At 36.9% G+C, this 22,348-nt stretch overlaps 1 protein-coding gene across 2 annotated transcripts in view; it reads right to left on the reverse strand.

The window, feature by feature from the left end:
* The window catches only part of TMTC2 (transmembrane O-mannosyltransferase targeting cadherins 2), a 235,075-nt gene that overhangs the window by 130,220 nt on the left and 82,507 nt on the right, over nt 1–22,348 (reverse strand). The window contains exon 2 of one of the 2 annotated variants that reach the window (XM_041474411.1): nt 4,247–4,817. The exons of the other annotated variant lie outside the window; for it this stretch is intronic. Coding sequence (XP_041330345.1) covers nt 4,247–4,817 — 571 coding nt within the window. The remainder of the gene's footprint in view (nt 1–4,246; nt 4,818–22,348) is intronic. 2 annotated transcript variants of the gene reach the window in all.

Here is a 22,348-nt window from a genome sequence, read left to right on the forward strand (position 1 = left end):
CCTTAAATAAAATATAGGCCTCCAATAAAATTGCCTTTTACAAAACCAGTACTGTTATAATAGCACAGGAGGCTAGATAATGCATCCTGCAATCCAATTTGTGGTTCATGTTAAGCTATAGACACCAATAACTAATTCCACATGTGAGAGAGACCTCCCGGAGGGAGATTTTAATCAAATACGTGATGGGAAAAGATACATTTCCCAATTTTGGTATAACAAACTCCCTGTACTAACAATATGTTGATCTGGTAAAATGTTACTGTATTGTAGCAGTGCAACATTAGTAGAAGTTACATCTGGTTTAGTTATTTCTGTACAGCAGTTTGTATACATAAGCCACAGAGCAATAAATACTTTCTCATTACCGTTATATTAAAAACGAGCTCTAAATGCATTTGCCCATCTTTTTAACTGCTAATGTTATTCAGATCCACTCGCACTTTAAAAAAAAACAACAAAACAACGAAGCAAACAAAAGAAAACTAAAAAACCCATAAGATGTAAAAGGAGCAGCACAGCAGGTTTTGTATTAGCTTTCTACTATTAATTGGACAGAAGACTGTTGATTAATGCTTCTGCACTCAAGCTGAATATTGCAAGCACAAAACAATTAAGCCTCTATATTTGCACATTCTTCTGTAATAACAAACTTGATCACAGCTCTCTCCCATATTCAAGCTCCCCCTCCCCGTCCTACACCTCTGGTGGTTTAGCTTGCACAACTCCAGCTGCTGACAGGTACAATCTCTGATACCTATCACACCTGACAACTCAATCAACCTGCATACCTGCTATGCAACTTGCACTGGAAATTACTCAAGCTCTAGAATCCTGAAAAATAAAACAAGTCTAACTTATTTCCACAATGAATGCTTTACCCTAGTAGAACGCCACTTTTTCAATTACTCTTGTTTCAGACAACTCATTTATGACAGCAATAAATATAATTCTATCAAAATCTTCTGACTCAAAGACAGTGAATACCTTCTTGTCAGCCAGTTGGAATAAAACACAGCTAACCAAATGAAATGGAGTCCAGACTGACAACTTTTCCAGCCAGAGTGAGAGCATCACAGGCAGACAGGAATACAAGACCTGGCAGCAGAAAAAAAACCCCAGCAGCCACGTTCTACTGAATAACCAATACACAGATGACAGAGAAAAGAGATGGATTGTTTAATAAGTGGCTACAATATAAATTTTTAAGATGCCTTGAGAATAGCTTCTAAATAAGGGGCAGTATTAATCTGCTCAGATAGTGGTCCAGTTTTGCAGCTACCTTGTTTAGAAGCCCTGCCAGTCTACTCAAATTACACTGGGATGTTTTCATGCTCTTGATGTGACAAATCAGGATGCACATGATAACTGGCTTGTGTAGTAGGCATCATTTTATATCATTGGATACTTGGCCCAAAGATAAGAAGACAGTGGAAAAAAATAGGCTTGTCACCCAATACCATATCCAACCATCAGCTGGAGCATTCTTCAAGTTGCTTGTATCAGCTCATACTTTACTGACCATCCTGAAGATAGTGAGTAGTTTCACTATTCCTTAAATATAAATAATTGTGTCCCAGTTTCCCCAGTGGTATATTCTAGAAAATGTCATAGTTTTCAAAGTTGAAAGCCATAGTCTGGCAGCATACAAGCCCAGGTCCTTAACCAGCTACTCCCCCAAACCAATCTCTCTCCATCCCTTGTTTCTGTGCCTACACTGCATCTTTCCTCTCACTGCTAGTCAGTACAGCTATCTGTAGGACAATGACAAGGACTGAATATAACTGAACTGATCCGATCCAGCTTTAAAGTAACTCCTAAAAGATGTATCTGGGATACTTGGGGTCAGGGGTGTAGTGCTTAAAGGTTATTTTTTTACCTGCATTTCCTCTTAGTTCAGTTTGCAGCACAGCCTAGGAAACAGCTATATTAGCTCAGCTGGACAGGGCCAAGCTAAAGGTCAGGCAGACTGAAAGGGATAGGACCTTTCTACTGTTCCATTACAAAGCATTCAGTTACTGCTTACTTAGGTAGTACAGGCTTCAGCTAACCAACTTTTAAATTATTTTCTCTTCTTCCTTGGCTTCATTCTACACTTTTGCCCTCCATCACACTGCAAAAGACTACAACTTTTTCCTCAACTGACGATTTTGATGTCTTTTTTTCCCCCTTTCTCCTGAAGTTGCTCTCTCCCAGTATTACACGAGGAAAACATGAAGAACAAATTCCAGAACAGGTACATGAAACAATTCTTTCTAATTTTTTCAGGCTGAGCAGCCCTCAGCCTGAACATATATGCAAGAAACATGCAGCCTAGTAATTTAGTGAATTAAAAAATGCATTTCTGGCCAATTAATTGAAATATTCATATTTTCATTCAATGTAGTCTCTCCCCATAAAACTGCCTCCAGCAAAAACCAAATCTCCACAAAGGTCTGTAATCTACAAAACAGAGAATCACTATTTCTAGCATTATAGATGAAAAATAAATTTCCAAAGACACCGGCTTTTTGTCCAAGGCAACTCTGATGCTGGGTGCAAAAAACCCTCACAAGCCAGGCATCCAAATTAAGAGCTTCACACCTAGGAAGAGAGACTTTGTGTTCAAAAAGTTAGGATGTGGAAGCTTGGATTTCACCTGTGTCATTCAGGTCTCTTCTGGACCAATTTTACTCTGGCCTTGGTGTGGAAAAGGAGGATAAAGGTGAGAACAAGCTTTTCTCAATTAAAAGTCCATCAGAAACATCTGCAAAGATTTTGGGTTTCAGCAATGAGTGTTTAATAATAATTTTCTAGATGTTCAGAATTTTCTGTCATATGAATGTTTTTACGACTGTTTAATTCAACAGGATAAGTTAACACCTGAGTTATTAAACTCCTTGAAGCACTTGAAAAAGTCTCATCTTTGTGGCTTTCAGTATAAAACCTGCTGCTGCAGATGTACTTTAAGGAAAAAAATAAATGCAACAACTTAATCAGTTTCCTGTTTGCTTCTGCTCAGCGTTAGATGCACAAGGTACCATACATTGTATACCATACAATATTCGGCTACTGACATTCAGGTCTTACATATGTCATTACACATGAGTAAAAAAACCCAAATATGTGTGTGTATATATATACAAAATTATTCTTTCTTTTTCCATTTTGTCAGAAAAAACCATAATAACTAAGTTAACACCTTAGAGCAGTTTAAAAGGAAACTACAAGTGACTAGGTGTTTTGGAATTTTTTTTACCCTACTACTTTCCTTTTACATTACAGCTATATCATCTGTACAAGCAGAAATTACCACTGCTTTATCAAAAACTATAATTTCTTTTGAATTCATTTGGAAGAGAAAACAAAATTTTCAAATCAAGGTGTTTAAGCTAAGCAAAGCAATGAAACAAACTACATTTTTGCAATCTACATCTCACTGAAAAATGTAATAACACATCCAAATGAAACACTGTTGTCCTTTTGTCAAGACAGTATTTTTCTGAAAGACAGCCATTTCAAAGAAAAGAAAATTACATATACTCAGCTTACTCATTTGTACAGCAAATGCTATAAAGGACTCTTGATTTTAACTGGGATTTCTGGGTACCACTAAAATACACAGAGTTTTGTGAGTGGCAAGCTGGGGGATTTAGTGAGTTTTTTTGTTTGCTTATTTTACTTGTTTGTTCTGGAGAAGAAGTTAAAAAATTGGAAATACTTATTTTATTAAGGCAATAATACTAGGTGATGGAAAAAATAGGTGTCAAAGGCATGCACCAAGTCCTATGCATCTCTGTTAAACTAGAACAATAAGAGTTTTATCTTTGCCTCAGGGAGCAAAGCTGATGATATCAGCTGCCTGCCGAACTTGCACGTCTGACCAAACTAAGCTGAGTTTGCAAGATACAAGAGGATAAGAGCACAAACGAATTCTTTGCAAAAGGCAGTCAGATATCCAGTGCTCGACTCAAATATCCAGTGCTTGACAGTAAACAGAATGAGGGAGCTGCTGGAAGTAAGGAAAGTAATTGAAAAAACCCATCCCCAGCATTGAGTAATAGCAGTGGCTAATAGCACATTGCTTAAACAAAATGTAAAAAGACCATACTAAAGCTCTTGAAGTGTTCTGTCAGCGTTAAACATCTGAGCTTATTTTTGGGAGTTGACGAAACTACTAAGAATTATTGTGTACTCAAAAACTCACTTGGCTCCTGTTTAAACAGTGCAGGTGCCTCAGAAATAGCTTACCTCAAAGGAGACTCACCTTGTATAAATCAGAAATGATCTGATGCATTTTCAGTCGATGAAATACAAAGATATCGTACACGGCTGAAATGGCCAGAACAGTCACTCCTTGCTCCTTCCACAGCATGCTGCATCCTGCACACAGCCCTGCTCCCAAGATCCAGCCCCAAGTACTTGGTGAGGACCCTCTGGTAGAGCAGTGCTTCACGTAACACATGAGGGAAAGCAGAAAGAAGAGGCAGGCTCCAATATCTGCCCTCCCTACAATCCCTGCTACGGCTTCCGTGTGGATGGGATGAGATGCAAACAGCAGGCCAGCTATCAAGGTCCAGTACCCATCGCCAAAGAGAATCCTGGAGAAGTTTGTGAAAAGGCCAGTGACTGCAGCATGTAAGAGGACATTTACAAGGTGGTAGCCCCATGGGTCCATTCCCCCAACAGCATGGTTAATGCGGAAGGAAAGTGTGCAGAGAGGTCTGTAGGACTTGTGGCTCCCACTGTGAGTAAGCAGTGTCCCCCAAAAGTCATTGTAGAAGATATGGATCCACGGCGTCTCGGGTAAAAGGTCCTGGTTTGTCTTGATAGCTCGACTACAAAAGACAAATAAAAACTTCATTTTAACAGAAGAAAACAGCTACAAACGAAAGGTTGTGAAAATGCAATCACACTGCTACAAGAAAAAAAATGGCATTGCTTTGGTGCTGCTTCAATTCAAGTTTTGAATTTTAACAGGAGCTGTTAAAAAACTACATATCTATTGACTTCCTTCTAGAGCAAAATTTCCATATAAATTGGCTTTTAAAACATTAGAAACAGACATTACACTGTTTCTGTTAAATTAAAACACCCTTCCAGTGACATTCTTCTGAGTCTAACCCAGGAGTAGTCAGTTAAGATTTGATGAATTGTAATTAAAATGTAAAAGAAATATGAGGATCTTGCAAACGTTATTGTTGAAACAATGGATCCTCCAGTATATCAGAACTAAAACCCCAACTGTCCTTTTATACTGAAATGCTAATTTAGATTTGGGAATGGATTTTGCTAACATAGGTAAACAATAAATATAGAAGTTGTTAGGAGTGTGTAATTTTCTGCTTCTGGACTGGACCTTCTATGTCTTGTGCATATTTTGACTGACACCATTTTCTGCAACACCTTGCTGAAGACAGACAGCAGACTATTTCACATATGAAAATACACTTTTTTAAAATTTCTCGTATTTCCAATTGAGGGAAAAAAAACATTTTTACATTGTATTAGCTTATGAACTCAAGTCTGTCAGCTTGATTAGAAAAAAAATGCTGCAGCTTTCAGCATTTATGCTTACAACCACACTGGCAAGAACTCATGCCAGCCATTAGCAGTCTCCAAGTCTAATTCGTTACTGTAAAAATCTGTCTCCTGTAGTGTTTGTACAAATCCAAAGATTTGCATTTAAATTTATGCAGTGGGAGAAGGTGTGAGACCTGCTTAGTGCAAAGAGATGACTGGAATTTAATTAGTTACTTGTATTTAAGCAATTATTTAAAGATGCATTGTTGTTACTACTGAGCTTAACTCATTTACCATTTATTTTATTAGGGTAATTAAGAATCCAGCCAGCTCAAGACTCTTCTATTCAAAAAACCAAACAACAGAGATGATTTTTATCTCATTCTCTCTTGAAAAACTCTAACTGCCTTATCAATAAATACCCTCCTATAATTAATATTTTTTCAGTTCAGATGAGGAAGGAAAAAAAAGGTGTGAAACTCAAGCCCACATTTAAAATGCATGACTAATTCATATTCCAAGATTCCCGTCACATTCTCCATTTCCTTAGAACCTGTGAGCAAATCCCACCCCCTTTATTTTTTTCTTTTTTTTTTTTTTTTGTGGTATTCATTTCAGGAATGTTCTTGATCTGAGAAGAAAAATGCTCAAAACTGATATACTGCACCACAGAATCTCCGTGCAAATACTCCAAATACCACACAGCTCAGCATTTCCATTGTCCAGAGCATCCCGCTGTAATGCTTTCAGACATGCCTCCTCTCAGCATGTCCTTTTGACTCTGAGCACATAGAGGTTATAGAGAGGTCACTTTAAATCCTTTAAAGATCTGATGATGCTTTTTAGAATATTTTAAAATTTTCATTTTGACTTCTGCTAACGCAGTGGATCAGGTTGCCTGTATTTGTTTTCCCAACCCCACACACATTTTTCTCATTTTAGGCGAGTCACAAAAGAACACTGGAGGAAAACAAGGTCGTTGTTTTCACATTATTTATCTTGTCCTTCTGTGTTGCCCTTTTGTGAAACCTAATTCCTCTGTTTGTGATTTCCATTTGTAGTATAACTCTCAGAACCACTATCAGAAACTTAGGAATTTGGCAAAAATAAAGCAGGTGTCAGGTAAGAAAGAGTCCTTTCTCTGAGAAAAACATATCTTAGACGACAGGCTCCCAAAGGCTAAGAATGGCTATCAGATGCCAAGATTTAGAGTTGAAAGCCTGAACTGTCAAAGTGTTTTTTCTTGGGGAAATAATAAAAAAGTAAGTGGCAACAACATTGCCAGCACAACCACCGTCCTCTGAGGCAAAGCATTCTTCTACAAAGAGCCCAGACAGTTCCCAATTTGTGCCCAGGAAATGGCAGCTTTTAGTATTTATTTTGCCTTCTCTCTAAGGTGATACTTTTCATGCAGCAGGCATTCATACTGAACTCATCCCCACCCAAAGTAAACTGTTTGTATCATAAAGAAACCTAGGGTACATTCCAAAGGCATTAATTCAGTCAAATCTTATTCATGGCTTTAGCAACAAATTTCACGCATCCTTGATCCTTTTCCATTTAGACCTGTCCATATCAAAAATTAAAACAAAGAAACATACAATGAAAAAAGCCCTACACACAACACAAAATCAAAAGGAAGCCCTGGAGATACAGTATTGAACAAACAGCATTTGGGTACAGATTTCAGCAGGCAGTTCTATAATACTCCTAGTTTCTTGTGCATGTAAATGCAACAAATTCTAGTACCTGCCCATCTTCATGAAGAATACAGAAGCTGACAGTTCCACCTTACTCAGTGTTTAGTCACATCAAATGCTGCATTTTCTATAGATCAAAATTTTAAATAAAGTTAAAATTTCTTTCTGTATGGTTTCCATATGGTTCCAAGGGCATTAATGAGCCTTGACAGCCTGACCCCCCCACTGAGGTTCCCACACCCTGAGCACAGTCCCAGGACCTCATGTCAGGTCTCCAAAGCTTTCCCTGATGCTGCCCAGGACTCCATGTGAGTCTCCCAAGGCCATCAGCCCCTGCCCCAGGGACACCTCAGCAGGGCCAGTCTTCAGCTCCCCAGGCCCTACCCTGACAAAAGCCTTGCTGAGCTGAATCTGTATCCCAGCCTGTCCTTGTCCCCAGGGAAGTGCCCAATGCCCAGGGCTTGGGCTGCCCTGGCTCCTGGCTGTGGCAAGGCTCTGCTTTTTCTCTAGTCAGTGAATCACCAAGCCGTATATCCTGCTTGGTCTCCAGTTCCAGCAGAAATTCTGAAACCAACACCTCCTCACACTCTGGTAGCAGTGCCAGCTTGTCTCCAGTAAAGCCTCCTGTGCTAGCAGCCACCCTCACTCTCCACAGATAGCAAATTATATTAATTGCTGGCTCTGGGATAAAGGAAATTACAAAATGCTGTATTAGACTTGCTTCCAGCTTCACTTACAGTTTACCTTGAGGTTATGTCCTGCAAATTAGTTCAATTTTGCTAATGGGCAAAAGAGAAGCAACTCATCATTCTTTGCCGGAGCTGCAAACTCTGCTCTTGTTAAAAGGCAGCAGGTCACCTGACAAAGTCTCTTCTCAAAATTCCAACACAACTGGCATTTTACTTCCAAGCAGCCTCTGAACAGGGCTGCACACTAAGGCAAGGGCTTGCTTTCTTCAATATGCAATGCTTGCCCATTTCATACATCCCAGGAGAATGGGCTACCTTATTCAGTACACAACAAATGGATATGCTGGGGGCAGGGGGAAGGAAAGGAATTAGATTCAGTTATCAGTTCTTCAGAAACAGAAAGCTGAAAAAAGACAAAAAAATTGTAAAGACAAAATCGTAATTTCTAATCCACTTGAAACAATGTTTCTGCCTCCTGCCATAAATCACATATTTGCCACAGGTCAGTACACACCTTGAGCGCGACTCACTGAGTTCTTATTCATCAAACCTAAAAATGCCAGAGACACATTCACACGTGCACATATACATGCATATGCACAAAAAAAAATTCCAGATGTTTTCAAAATTAACAGCTATATATGTCCTAAACTTCTGTGCTGGTGTTAAACTGATCCAGGTGTTAACACTAGGGTAGAAAAACAGATGTGACATTCTAAAGTGATTTAAAGAGTTAAGCCTTATATTCAGCTTCAATATTGCTAATGATCCCCATATGCTGAAAACTACCATCAGCATTTGAGGTAGACAACATATTTTAAAGGAAAAGGAAAATTCCCAACTGTGTATGCAGGAAGCCATTGACCAGACATCTCTCACATGAAATAGATAGTCAGTGATGGAGTGGCAAGGTTGAACATGGAGGTTCATTGTTGTTTTCCCTGAGTCATTTTTAAACAGTATTAATTTAGTGCTTTTTTTCTTGAATAGCAATGGGAAAACACCCTAGGGTATTTTTACAGTGGATATTAATGAGACACCCTAAGGATGCTTTCAAGACTATATGTTACTTACTATATGCTATAGACAACAAGACTGAAAACACAGCCAAGAGCCTACTTGCTTGAGTACAAACAGCTTCACATCCCCAAAACATGCAACAGCTAAGTAAATCCTGCAGACTATTACAGGTTGTTAGGCAGGTGGTGGTCAGAAAGCAGAGAACTAGAGCTTGTCATACTTGCCTGCAGACTACTATATATATACATACACACACACATACACTGCCTGTATTGACAGGATAAAGTCAGAAAAGACTACTTAATATGCAGAGTTGTCTTAAGAAAGTAATAACCTTAAGTACATGAAAACACATTCATCTAAATGTTTAATTACAGATTCCAGGGAACTATTTGTCATTCTGGTAGAATTCTGGTGACAATTATGTCTGACATGTTGTGTATTAAAGTTCATCTTTCTCAGTTGTTAAAGTGGAATTTACCTTCAAATCCAGCAGGTAGTAAAGTTCTACCCAAGCCACTTCACAAAAAAGACCCACCACAAACAACAACAAAAGAACACCACCCCCTAAAAAAAACAACACCCAAAAATAAAATGCTAAACCACAAACATCTATAGTGTATATCAACTAGGGACACCTGCAGGAGACCAAAATCTGTGCATCCTTTGAGTTTTATGTTGCAGGTTTTGTCTCAAAAAAATTTGTTCTTAGGTGAATCTCTAAGGAAAATCTAATAATTCAGGTGTTTTCAGAAAGAAATACTTGGCAACAACTAGCTAAGTGACATATAGGATCCTGAGGTGCTAACTGGCTCAGAGAATGGGTCTGTACATACAGATTGATGGAAACACCTTGGATCAAGTCATATTTTAAACTAATTAAAGGAAAACATAACATCACAAAAGGGAAATTAGCTTACTAGAACTTTGTATCTAGTTTCTTTCTGCCAATAAGGTACTTTTGTAATTGTATAGAAAGATCTGAACTCAGAGCTCAAACACTGAAGACAACATATAGTTTTAAAATAATTCTCCTATCTTATGCGATTACTAGTGAAAGCTATTAACTCTATACATATAGAGTTAGTATAAGACCTCTGAAAAATACGTTAACATATGATTATATTAATTCTGTATTTTGGACTACGAAAGTAATTCTACAGTCAGCTTCAATTTAGTACCAGAACAAACAGGAGCTACAAGTAACAGGTCTGTAAATAGTGTTTTACTTGTAAAACTTTATGGATGAGACTTTCCTGAATTAGATATAAACAAAGAGAAAAGATGGATGAGTGAGACAACTGTAACTATACCCTTAGATGATTGCAACCACTGCCAAAAACAAAGACACAAAAATACTAAAGAAAACAAAACAGTAAAATCACAAGGAAAAATAGTAAGAACGCAAAGGTTATAGTCTTATACCACAGTATAAAGACACACAAACTTTTAAAGATTTTTCTGTACTGCACTATGTCTTTTAAAGAAATTGATCTTTTAAAATAAGCAATAACTTGTCCCTTGTTTATTTCCATCACTGACTTTATCTACTGTGGTTTGACTTTGTCTGCCAGTGACTGGCAATGATCCAGCAGCCCATCAGCTGCACGCTTCTAGACTTCATAATTTTGCAACTAAAGACGCAGGATGTTACTCAAAAGCAGGAAGTGGTGGCAATGCTTACATATAATACTGAATGCTATTAGGAATTGCTTTAACTACACTGAAGCAAGCTGCATCTATTGACCTTCTTTTATAAGAGAGCTTTGAAATCTTTATGTAACTAGAAGTTCAAAACATTTCAGTTACAAGAAGGTCGAGATGGTCTTAAAATTTTTTCCACCCAGAATATAAATATTTCAAAAGCTAAGTGTAAAGGTTTTGAACTCCTTCTCTATTGTATAAGCCTTTCCATTTCTATGTATATCCTCCTATGGGGAAAGAATACAGCCTTAATATTAACACTAAGTGTCCCTCACTCCCCTCAGTTTACAATTTAGCCTGACATAGCAAACACTAAAAGATGGATTGTGTGAAATTTGAAACCCTAATTAATTCCAACTGCCTGGCATAGTATTATTTGATTATTCATGCACAGATTAAAAAAAAAAAAAAAAAAAAAAACCACAATTGAGGGAAATGAAAGAGGTAATTAATACTTTCATATGCTGAACAATGGAACACCATCAGCGTCTTAAGAGGAAGCTGATAAAAATGTAAGGAGAAGAACAGCTCCTGTCTTTGCCTCTGCTCCCTGAGTTTCTTCACCACAGCATGTACCATAGGTCTGTGAAAAGATACTTTCATTCCTAAATCAGAAATGCTTTCTGCTATTCTCACAGCTATTTACAAGCTAGCTTCACTCCCAACTACACCCTGCAACACAAAATTGCTAATTGTATTCTTCTGAAACTTCAAGATACTTTGCTTTTACCTGATAAATATTCTTTCAAACATACATCTGAAGTTGTTCTTTAAAACAATCTTCTGTGCCAAACAACTGCCTGGCAATAATTCACAATTTGTTTATTTTATATATGTATGTAATTCCAGCTTCTGAAGCATGGTTAGAATTCATAGCTGGAACCTCTACTGCCCTTTTCAAATCTATTTCAGATTATAAAAGTGAGTCCAGCAGGCCTTATTGGGTTTACTGTTCTGCAGTACAATATGGCACCACATTATTTCTCTTCCACACTTCCCACTGAAAAAATTAAACATAAATAATGTTTGCCACTCACGACAGTAAAAGGACACATATTTAAAGGCTTGAGAATATATCAATTAGAGTAAAAATGTTGATTTTATTACCCAAATTAAGAGTATGGATATAAAAGTACTTATTTTGACAGGTCACCTTCTGAATATAAATAAAGCCTTTCTAAGACACACATATTTTAAGCCATTATCTGAAAATAGAGACACACATACTGTAGCAGTACAAAAAAAGAGATTATCAGTCACAGAACAGTCCCATGACTATTCACTTCTCTGGTTTTATTCAGTATGTGGCAGACTATGGAGAAAATTAAGCTAAGCAATTTAACTTCAGAAAAACTATTTTTTTCCCACATTTAATCTATTTTTGTTAGTGCATTTTCAGGAAGTTTGAGGAGATTGTACAGAATTATGTCTAAGCCCATGACTCTTACACACTCTAAATTTAAAGCCTGAAAGAATTTTTAGGTTCTGATTTTGATTTTTAGGTAGGTACTGAAGGGAATAGCAAGGAACGTTCCCATACAAATACAAAAATAGTAAGTTGAGGAAAAACCACTGAACCACAACACAACATAGAGACACTCTCCTTTTCTTGTTTTTTGAAGGGGGTGAAGGATAAAGAAATGCAATAGGGTTTTAGTGTGTAAGTTTCCTTCTTCAAGTCTTTTATTTTAGCAGTAAAACAACCCTTCATTAAAAAGGGCTGATCTAAACTTAGTTTTACTGGTTTAACTGAAAAATATTATTCAAAATCTAATCAGGGAAAACAATTTGGTGCATGCATATCCACAGAGGCCAATTTAACCTTCACGCTGTCATCAGAACTCATATTGAAGAAATATCCATATTGGTGGAGAGGGGAAAAAACCTAATCACAAAAAAACCAGCTATCCCTCATCATGTTCATGTTATTCATGTAAGAATCAAGTGATTCAGAGAACAGTCACACCCACCTTGGCTTAAATTATCCACAGAATTGCAAGTCCAGACTGTGCCACACTAAAAACTATCAGAAATTATCACGTCACCAAGAAGTCTCCTCTTCCCTCCCTCCAGCCCCACTATGAGACACATAAATGCACAAAACTAAAGATCTGACACACATCAATTGTACACCCTGTATCACTTTTCCTACCCAAAGGGCATCATGTTAGCAAATTTGCAGGGCGGGTTGTTTGGGTTTGGGGTTTTTTTAGTAATACTGTACAGAATACGCATTTTCCATTTAGGTTAAGTCTGTTTTGGTATCTTGCAAATATTGATGCTGAAGCTTTAAAAGACTATTTTGTATAGCAAGAAAGTAGAACACTTGCATATTTTTTCTTGCAGTATTGTCCATTTTTAGTACAACAACCCTCACAAGCTACCCGATTATGTACATAAAAGATTGCCCACAAATATATTAGCTCATTATAAAAGATATTTTTTTAGACAGCAACTTCTGCTTAAAATTTTTTCCCTGAAATCAGTCTGGTCTAAGAAGCTAAAGAGACACCACTTGTCTTTCAAGTCACTACTATCTTTGTAGTCTAGTTTATCAACTTGCCTGATATGCAGGCAATGATGATTGTAGTCATAGTCCCATTTCAAAGGCAGATATTAAATAATAGTGAGGGTAAGGGAATCCTCCCTGAGGATTACCAAAATTTATTCTGTGTCAGCTACAAAGCCCATCTACACTGTCATGAACCAAGAGATGCACTGCCATTTCAGTGAAATAGTCTTGAGGAAACACAAAAATCAAAGCAAGTTTAACTTGATGGAAAAAGCAGTAAGAAATGTTAACATGTAGTTGAGGCTTACATTTCTCTGAGTTGATACTTTACTCACCAGTTAATCAACAAAAATACTTTAAGTACCTTCTCAGAGGGCTCCAAATTTAAAAAAATGGCAGTTCTTTTTCTTCCAAGATGCCTATTAATCAAAATTCCTACATAATATATAGAGGGCCTAAAATCTGGCTAGAAAGCATTTGCGATGGAGTTAGACTTTACCTTCAGTCTTTGCCACAGACATGTCAGACAAATTCCTGTAAAAAGTTTTATAATTTTATATTTTTAGCAGGGGAAAAAAGGAACTTGCTACAGACATGTCAAAACCAATTTTTATGAAAACTAAATTCTCAAAAAAAGTAAAACAACACAGATAATTAAAAACAATATTTGTTCACGGGAAGATGTGTAACAACCAGTGAACAGAGAGACTGTTCAGCATAGTCCTGAAACAGGCTCCCCAGGAAAGTGGTGAAGTCACCATCCTTGGAAATACTAAATAAATAAGTAGTCGTGGTGGCACTCTTTGGAAAGGTTTAGTAGGCATGGTGATATTTCACCAAGGGTTGAACTTGATGATCTTGGAGAACTTTTTAAACCTTAATGATTCTATGAATGAACTACATTTTTTCTACTCTTCAACATCTTTACAGAGGGCACTGTGGGATGCCCTTCAGAAATGTACTTTAACAGAGCAGATGGCACCCACTCAATTGGAAAGTGTGAATCCTACTGAAAAAGGCTGAAATTACTTTTACTGATTTGTTTCACCTTTGTGCCTCAACAGCTTACAGAGATGCAGGGATTCACAAGACTAAAACAAGTTTTGTGGCATGCCATAGCAATTGTGAAACGCTAGAAATCTGAAACCATAGCAGTGTTTAAAATCAATTTTATTTTGTCTGAATTGCATGGTTAGAGCACCCAGCTAGCAGGCAACAGTTTGGGAGTGACATAAAGGCAACTAATCACAGTTATTTTGGAATAAAAATGTGCTTTACAGTTACCATTATATGCAAGTTTGTATCAAGCATACTCTCGAGGATTTTACCGGATACAGTCAAAGATTGAGGCAAAAAAGCAGGAAATGACAAATTACTTGAAATATGTTATCAGAACACACAGGATTTCTGCTATATTAGGTTTAGTTCACATTGGTATTGTAATAACCTGCATTTTATGTCACTGAAACCAGTAGATTTTACAATCAACTGCAATTGGCATAAGCTTTTATAGCCTTTCTGTACACTTTTTAAACTTACAAGCATAAAAACAAAACAACCAAACCCCATTCCTTTCTATGTTTTAGAACAGCTATCAGGAGGCAGGCAGTTACCAAGAAGGATCTCAGACAGCAATTCAGGTAAACTGAAGCCATTACCCGAATCACAAAACTGATCAACCTTTCTTGACAATAAAACTAGAGCTAAGTCAAGCTGAACTACAAAAGCAGCGAGCTTTGAACTGAAACATCCCAGATTTTCAAGTCTCTCCAGTTCTATGCCAGCCAAGCACTTGCACTTCTCTCCACCAGTGATTTCTGTGCTTTAGGGTTTTCTTTTCCTCCAAGCAGCTTTATGTCACTAGTCATTCTATAAATGAAGGTCTGAAGATCTTCTGGAAGATCAAAACAACATTTAACTCCTAGGCTTAACTGCCCACTCTAACATTAAAGTACAACCACCCCTGACAGCAGCACAACAGAGGACTGCATTTTTTCCTGGCAGATGAGAGAAACCCAAGTGCCACAAAAGGTTATGGTATTTCATAACATTGGCCTGTAGACAATGACAGCTCTAAGTTCTGCCTAGAGAGACCCACAGAGGAAAGCTGATCACACACAAAGGTTTATGAAAGCTTTAAAAAAGTGGTTTGCTTCTTTCAGTAGTACTCATTAAAAAAAAATGTCCATAGGACTAAAATTCATGTAGCATTTTATCACAACAGAGATCATATGTTATCTTTCAAAATCCCAGCACTGCCAAGAACAGTACTAATTTTGCTCCTCTTACCAAAGCAGGAAGAGTGCTTGAGATCACAATAAAAACAAATTTCAAACATGGGGGAAAAAACAAAGGTAGATTAAGAGAAAAACATGCAACTCAGTGCAATGAAGCTGACCCAAATGAATCAGAGAACAGGCTGCCTTGGAGAGGTCAGTTAGCACTTTTAGATTTCAAAAAGGAAAAAAAATGTTCCTGCATTTGTGGACAAGGCAAACATTCTCTTTAAGTATCTTCTATCCATATGTGAGAAGACGAGAAATGCAGAATTTCACCTGAAGAGAAGTAGCTTCAAATTCACATGTCTGAGCTTGTACTGAGATTCTTTTCTGCTAGGGCATGAAGACATATGATATGATATATAATGCTGTATGATATTGTATGATATATGATGATATATAAAACACATGTTTTATGTACCATTTAAGAAAGAGCAATGGTCCATTTGAATCTTTACATAAACTAAGCAAATACTATTTCCTATAAAGCTAGGGGAAGATTACCTCTTCAGAGTTCAGGAGGCCTATTTACTGTCTTCCCTCGCACTGTAAGCCACTGAAAGTTTAATGAAGAAAATTATAGTTTGCTAGGCCATATAAAATACCAGGATATATTACTTCTGTATAATAAAATCAACCTAGAATAGTATAAGGAATAAGTAGTTTCTTTTCTACCAGATGTGCTTCTCTTTCTGGGGCTCTACATTGATCTTGCTGCAAAATAATCAAGAATTTGAGATTTATTTCTTACGACATGAAATTAGTTGTTTGGAATAATACAGTGCTGTGTATGCATCATAAATTTCCCAAGTTCTTCACATGTTGTGGTACACAGAAAGAAACTGAGAAATTAATTATGACATAGCCAATAAATAATTACAGCTATGCAACCCATTTGTACCATCCACTAAGATGAAGTGGCAGCAAAGGCCTATGAAGATTTCAGTGTAGGCTGCCATGTTCTTTTAAGAAATCTGAAGAAATACTGAGACAGTAAGATATTGCTATCCAACTACTTTAGAAAAAATTACCTGGATGATGAACATTATCAGCCATAAACACTTCATTCAAATCAACTACATTGCCCCTTATAGTTCCTTCTTCATCTCAGTCTTTTAGGACAAAAGAATGCAAAAATCGTTGTGGAACAGAGGTCGTTTCTGGCTCATAAGAGGCACTAGGAGTCCACAGGAAACCGAAAAACTCACCATCACGTCTTCAAACTCACTGGAAGATGGAAGTCCCACCCCTGCAGTAGTCTAACTGGGAACTGCAGCAGTGCTGAATATGAGCCTTATTTCACTTATTTCAATGAAGACATTCAACTTAAATCCCAGCCTTAAAGTGAATGCTTAACATCAACTTCTAAGAAAGATAAAACAGTCTTTCTAGAGACACAAGCAGCTGTTAATATAATATTACAGGGCAACAAAACAGGTGAAAGTTTTTAATTAAGCAGCCCTTCTGTAGACTGATATTCTGCAATTTTACATATAAATCAAGCCAGGTGACTTATTTCTAGTAAATCTGAAAATAATAAAATTGGTTTCAATGACCTCAGAGATACATATGCTTGTTTGTGGTTATGGCCCCAGGCAACCCTGAAATCAGTCATTCCATTAAGTCAGAAGCATGGCACAAAGCCAAGCTCCTGTAAGAGTTAAAGGTCTTGCACATACTTTCTTTGTATGTTTGTTTGAATAGAATGGTGACTTTGGGTTTTGGGCCACCCATCACTTATAGACCTCCCATAACATTTAAAGGAGCTGAATTAACTGAATCTTAGCATATACCAGTTATCCTTGGTATACTAGCTCTTTAAACATGGTGTGAAATGATGGAAAATTGAAGCAACAGGGAAAAAAATCACAACAGAGTTTATCTGGAGATATTTAACGCGTATATTCCCCTACAGATGAGTCAGGCAACATTTTGGGGATGGTTTAATTACAATAGTAGAATAATGAAGAAGATTGCATGAAGAAACATGCAATCATTTTCTCATTCTGGGCTCCAGAGCCCCAAAAGTAATCATGAATTACTGTTTCATTCACAAGCTTCAAACATTTTGGTAATTTTTAATTAAGGGAGTTTTCATAGTACAAGAAAACATCACAATATCTTTTTTTACCCTTTACAGCTGAGGTCTCTCAAATAAGAGAACTCACAAGGAAAAAAAACTATGCCAAATGATGAGCAGGAAGAAAGATGTATCAAACTTGTTTTCACACATAACAAAAGCTATACTTAGTGCTCTGTTTTCTTGATGGTGATACTGCTATCTACCACAAAAAGTACCTCCCAAAGACAACAAGTTTCATGTTGACCCAAATAAAGAGAACGAAGTTTTTAGTACCTCCTAATAGTAGTCATCCTTATCCATGCTAAAATACATGCCCCATGTCTTTATTTTAGACTGTAAAGCAAAGTCATCAAACAAAAGAAAGCAGCAAGAAAAATGTACTAAAATACAACAAAATTTTGAGGATTTTTTTCTTTGAACAGGTTCCATAATAAAGGTTGGCAGGTACCAATTCCAGCAGTACCAGTTCCAGCCAGGTCAACTACTACTTTGAGCAGTGTGCAATAAATTATACAAGTGTGACATAAACAACAGTTCCTCAATTGCAGCGTCAGATAGTTCAGTGCCTGCGTCTGAAGTTTCAATTTGACTTCTGCATGATTTTTTACTAAATGCAAGGAAGGGATTCAGTGCAACCTGCAGTAATAATAAATATCAATTAATAAAACCAAATTATTGTTATTATTATTACTATTATTAGAGCAACTTTTTTTAAAGTGCTCCTTTCTTTATGGCCCTAAATTCAGAGGGAAGTATTACCAAGAATAGAAGACACTCCAAGTTCCTGAAACTCCACCTTTCCTGGCATCCAAAAGACTGCTACAAAAAGATAATGGTTGTTCCAAACTGAATTCCACACAGTTCTTAACATCAAATGGACTAACTCAGAAAGGAATGTTGTTAATTAAACACAAGCTGAAGACAATGCACCTAACCAGATAGCATTTTTGATCTGAAAGACTGCATCTGACTTAATGCTGAAAACCAAAGCAGGATAGAAACATACACAAATGTTTAGGTTGCTTAGATAAGTAAATGTGTTAATAGCCAGCGCAGTTTAATTGTTCAAAAGGGAAGAAAAAAAAGCCAAACCTGCAGTAGGGTACTCACTACAGAAGGCAGAGTCGGTAAGTACTGATTGTTGTAGCACACCTGCAGTGTTTTATGCTCTCTTCATGAAAATAGCACAAAAAGTAGTTTGCAGATACCTCACCCTGATATGACATCCCACTGGGCTTCCTTCCCACCAGGTATGTTTTGCCTTTGTGGAATTAACTTAAAGCCAGGAACAACAATTCACCTTTCCTCTCAGTATTTATTACATGGCTTCTTACTCTTTGAAGGATGCTGATGTCTCTTAGATAAGTTTTTGTAATTTTTCAGAACTTAAATAGATGCTGTGTAATTGCTTTTAAACGGAAGTTTCATGGTGATGTTTTTCAAGCTCAACTGATTAAAGCTTGTTTAATGGATCTTGAAGAAAATGTATTATTCACCTTAATAAGAATTTATGCAAATCACTGCCACTAGCTTTTACAGAAAACCTTTTCAATTAATTATAATTAGGCTTTTTAGTTGTAGGTTTCTGGGGTTTTTGCTACTAGAAAATTATAAGCATGGATTGTTGGAGGTTTTTTTTCAATTGTGAGAAATAAAACTTCACTGTCGTGATGTAAAAGCCCCTATACAAAAAAAACTTGCAAGTGCAGAGCCCTTCTCATCTCAGCCATTCTTATGAGGTCTAAATATATACCCCCAGGTATCTGTTACTGGAAAGAAGATGAAGCAAATTCATCTCTGGTGTTGATATACACAAATTACTCCTTGGCTTCAGGAGAGTGATTTTATATGAAAAATTTTAAAAATTATTCAAATAAATAAAGTACTGAAATATTGTCATGTCTCCCCATCACTTTTGAAACTCTTACAAATACACAAAGATCTCTCTCTAAATATAACACTGTAAAAGTATTTTTGGTACATATTTCAAGGCCATTTCAGTGTCTTAGCACTAATACAAAAAAAAACCTTCCTCAAGTGGATAACTTTTTTTTTTTTAATATAGCCAGAAATATTCCAGTAGAGAAGCTGCAACAACTCAGAAACAACACACTTACCAATAATAACATTTGAACCATTTTTACAGGTACAGATTTACAGTGAAGAAGATACAAAGGTGCATATTGTAATATTGCAGAGTTTATTATGATTAATTAAGAAGTTCCTCATAAAAAAGTGAAATCCTTATTCCATTGCAACTGATTTTCTAAACCCAGATGCCTTTAGGTCTTCTGAACAGAGAGCTACAGAGCACCACTTTGGTTCTCATTTTATCAGCTGAGGAAAGGTAGGGAAAGTGGGAGAAGATTTGTGTTACAGTCTTTCCAGTGGAGCATCTTACTTTTCAAGAACAGCACACACGCAATGAGTCTTGAGTGACCAAATGAGGCTGGAGGAGGGAAAAATCCTGCCACTGCTTCATTCCACCCTCTTTCTTGAGCAGTGAAATAGCACCCCTGACAACAGAAATAATCACTCAAACTTCATTCACTCTCTTTATCAAACTCATGATTAAACTGAGAGAAGGCAAGACAATATGGGAAGCAACTGCAAGGCTTTTAGCTAGAACTAGAATTCAGAGAAGCTAGTTTCTGTCTGCTCCTATTTCTCTCTTGAAGTCATTGACTTCAGTCCTAAAACACCAGTGTTAAAAGCAATCTAACTCTGCTCTCTGTTCTTTCCATTCTTCAGGTTTTCCCATGCTGGAACATGGGAACAGGGACAGAAATTAGGCAAAAAACAAATTAATGCCTTAAGCAATCCATGTCCTACAAACTTAGAGCTACTCATCAATGGCAACTCCCTTCATGCCCCTTTTTCAAGTCTTCCAGCATGGCATGGTTTCTGCAGCAAAATGGAAGTTCTAATCCACACTCATGGCCGCAATCATAGCTCCCATTCATAAAACAGAGGAACTGCACATAGACACATTCCCCCATCCGTAACAATTCTTTAATTCTATGTCAATTAACCAGAAATAAAATCGAGTACCTGCTCTTGGAAAAGCCCCTGTGAAAATGCCAGACTGATTCTACCTTTATAGCCTTCCAATCCAGATCTGTGTGCTCACAAAAAGTTACCTATCTCCAGCTGTTAGCTCTACAAAATCAACCAGGGTTCTTCAAATCAAACTGTTCCCCTTTGAAGCCTATATGGCCTTTGATTTAGGAGTAAAAGTTTGGTGGACCAATTACAACTGCAGTGACATGTATATTAATGCAGTGTTAACCATCACAGATCACAACAAGACACGCATAGGAGTACATCTACTGTGCTCAAAACACAGTAAACACACTGCAAATTACAGTACAGGACAATCGGTTTGAGTTGAACATAAAAACAAGTAAAGCTTTGGAGGAGCAAACATATTCATTAGAAATTAAAAGGCAAAGCAGAATATTAAATAGCCACATAAACAAGGTGAAACTGTTCTATGCTTCTAATTTGCAGGCAGAATTTGGCAGCTGAAACTTCATTAGCAATTCTCTAGGAGATGTACAAACCAGCTCAGCCCCCCACGGCAGTACCTGTTCTGCAGGGCCAGTAGTAGTAAAACTGAAATAATAGGTAGAATCATAAAGACAGAGAACACCACTTTTCAAGACCCTCAAAAAAGCTGATGTGGTTTATTTTTAAGCAGCCACTTGGCCCTTTTGGAAGAGTGGTTATGGTCTTCAAAAGAAACCACCTTTTGAACTTTAAAATTCACTGCCAAAGGGATATCATGATACAAAATTACATCTCCTTGTTTTGCCATTAACACTGCCTAAGCTGCCAACTTCTTTCTGAGTAAATCAGATCTTATTTTACAGAAAAGTAACTTGCTGGGGATTATTTCTTTTTTAATCCAAACAACTAAAATATTCACCAGTTTTCTAGATCCAATTTCAATGCAGATGTGTCACCTAGGAATATGATTTAGTGGTGGCCTTGGACTCCATGATGTTAGAGATCTTTATCAACCTAAAGGATTCTGTAATTCCATGACTTCTAGGAAAATAATAACTTAACAGCCACTAGAAAATAGTGTTCAGGAGACAAGTCCACATGATTAGGTATCTGTAAGCTCTTTAGCTCCTAGGGTAAAGTGGTTAGTATAAATAAAAACTCAGGCATTCCAAGACAAATATTCCTGTAAAGAATTATTTCTACATGACTGATGCATTATTGACTAATTTTCCTTTTGTAAGGCTCATCTAGCCAAACAAAGATAATCTAAAGGAAGAAAATTACAGCAGCAGCAGGAATCAAACATTCAATAAATTTTCTTCTTGTAAGTATGCTTTCATGCATAAAAACATTCAATACTATAATAGTAAACTGGCTTTACACACTGTAATTTCAAGAACTGTGGTTTCTGATCATCAAGTATTTTTTAGCCATAAGACTTCTGACTCACTCTGTTCTGGCCAAATCTTTTAAAGTTTCTTCAGTTCTACATAAGATTAAAAGACACTTCCCTTTCCTCCACCTTTTTTTTTCCTTGTCTTCTGTAGTCTCCCATTTCTATTTAAGAATGTAGGATTACTAAACCACATTGGGGGAAAAATGTTACACAATAAATAATAAAATTACTCCCCCATGCTAAGGAAATGAAATTTCAATACCAACTCATTAAATTGTCCAAATATATGATGGTCCTTGTCAGAAACAAAAACTCCATCCAATAAATGTTTGGGACTTTTTTTTCCCCAAAATCACTTCCTTTTAAATGCCACAATACCTAAAAATTTAACAATTTACAGGAAATAATTTTTTTCCTTGTTGATAGTTGGACTGGGTGCTAGAGGTTCTTCCCT

Source organism: Pyrgilauda ruficollis, unplaced genomic scaffold (assembly GCF_017590135.1).
Source record: "Pyrgilauda ruficollis isolate IOZ18807 unplaced genomic scaffold, ASM1759013v1 scaffold32, whole genome shotgun sequence".
NCBI classification, from domain to species: Eukaryota; Metazoa; Chordata; class Aves; order Passeriformes; family Passeridae; genus Pyrgilauda; species Pyrgilauda ruficollis.